Source organism: Helobdella robusta, assembly GCF_000326865.2.
Source record: "Helobdella robusta unplaced genomic scaffold HELROscaffold_1184, whole genome shotgun sequence".
NCBI classification, from domain to species: Eukaryota; Metazoa; Annelida; class Clitellata; order Rhynchobdellida; family Glossiphoniidae; genus Helobdella; species Helobdella robusta.
Genome location: NW_008703658.1, coordinates 4,909 through 5,893, shown reverse-complemented (window position 1 = coordinate 5,893; position 985 = coordinate 4,909). Strand labels below are relative to the sequence as shown.

Below are 985 nucleotides of genomic sequence, written 5' to 3'. Positions count from 1 at the left end.
TATTCCACACAACCAACTAGTTACTAGATCTGACATCAATCAGGATTGGTAATAGTGATATCCCTGTATGTGACACTTTAAAGACAATCGGTGTTGTTCTTGACAAGAAACTAACTTTTTCAAATCATACTACATCTATTATTGAAGCGTGCAATTATTATATCAAGCAAATACACCATATCAGACAGTTTTTATCAGTCGATCTGGCTGGGAATCTGGCGCGTTGTTTGATATTGTCCAAACTTTATTATTTCATTTTATTGATGTTTGGCATATCTCAGAAGCAGGAAACACGTCTTCAAAGGCTGATGAATTGGGCTGCCAAAGTTGTACAAAGTATTGATACACCACCAAATCGACTAATATCTGCAACAATGAATTATTTCGAAAATGTACAATAACTAACAGAACATATCAATCAATCAATAAATCAATCAACCAACCAATTAAACAACTAACCACACAAGCGACCAACCAAATCACTAACTTATAGTTTGAATTTTGTCAATCTGAGATTAGGAAGAATATCAACTATATGAATTACTAGTCAATCAGACAAACAACCAACCAGCTAACTAACTTATCGTGTGGATTTTCTCAATGTACACATCAACCCAGGGTACGAAAATCAGTAGAGGTATCAGCCAGATGAAGCAGACGCAAACCAACGCCGACCTAGGCTTCATTTTTGAAGTTTGCGGTGAGAAAATCATCGCGTACCTGTGTGTATGGGGTGTGTGCATGCGTGTGTGTATGTACGTGTGAGGGTATTTAAATGATGTTATGTTTTTTATTCATTCGACGACGATTTTAAGACATGGTTTTTCAACATTAATCTCGACTTTATTTTTTTATTCTGGTCTAGAAAACAAAATTACAATTCAATATTTCACCATTTCAAAAAAGAGAAAAAGGATGAATTAGAAATATTAACGAGTAAACAAAATGTGACTTTCTCACTAAAATATAAGTCATCGGAGTGATA

The 985-nt window shown here is 34.5% G+C and overlaps 1 protein-coding gene across 1 annotated transcript in view; it reads right to left on the bottom strand.

The window, feature by feature from the left end:
- Positions 1 to 298: 298 nt before the first annotated feature.
- The window catches only part of HELRODRAFT_184561 (hypothetical protein), a gene marked incomplete at both ends in the record, with an annotated part of 2,747 nt that continues 2,060 nt past the window's right edge, over positions 299 to 985 (bottom strand). Inside the window, 2 exons of the mRNA XM_009013368.1 lie at positions 299 to 366; positions 581 to 720. Coding sequence (XP_009011616.1) covers positions 299 to 366; positions 581 to 720 — 208 coding nt within the window. The remainder of the gene's footprint in view (positions 367 to 580; positions 721 to 985) is intronic.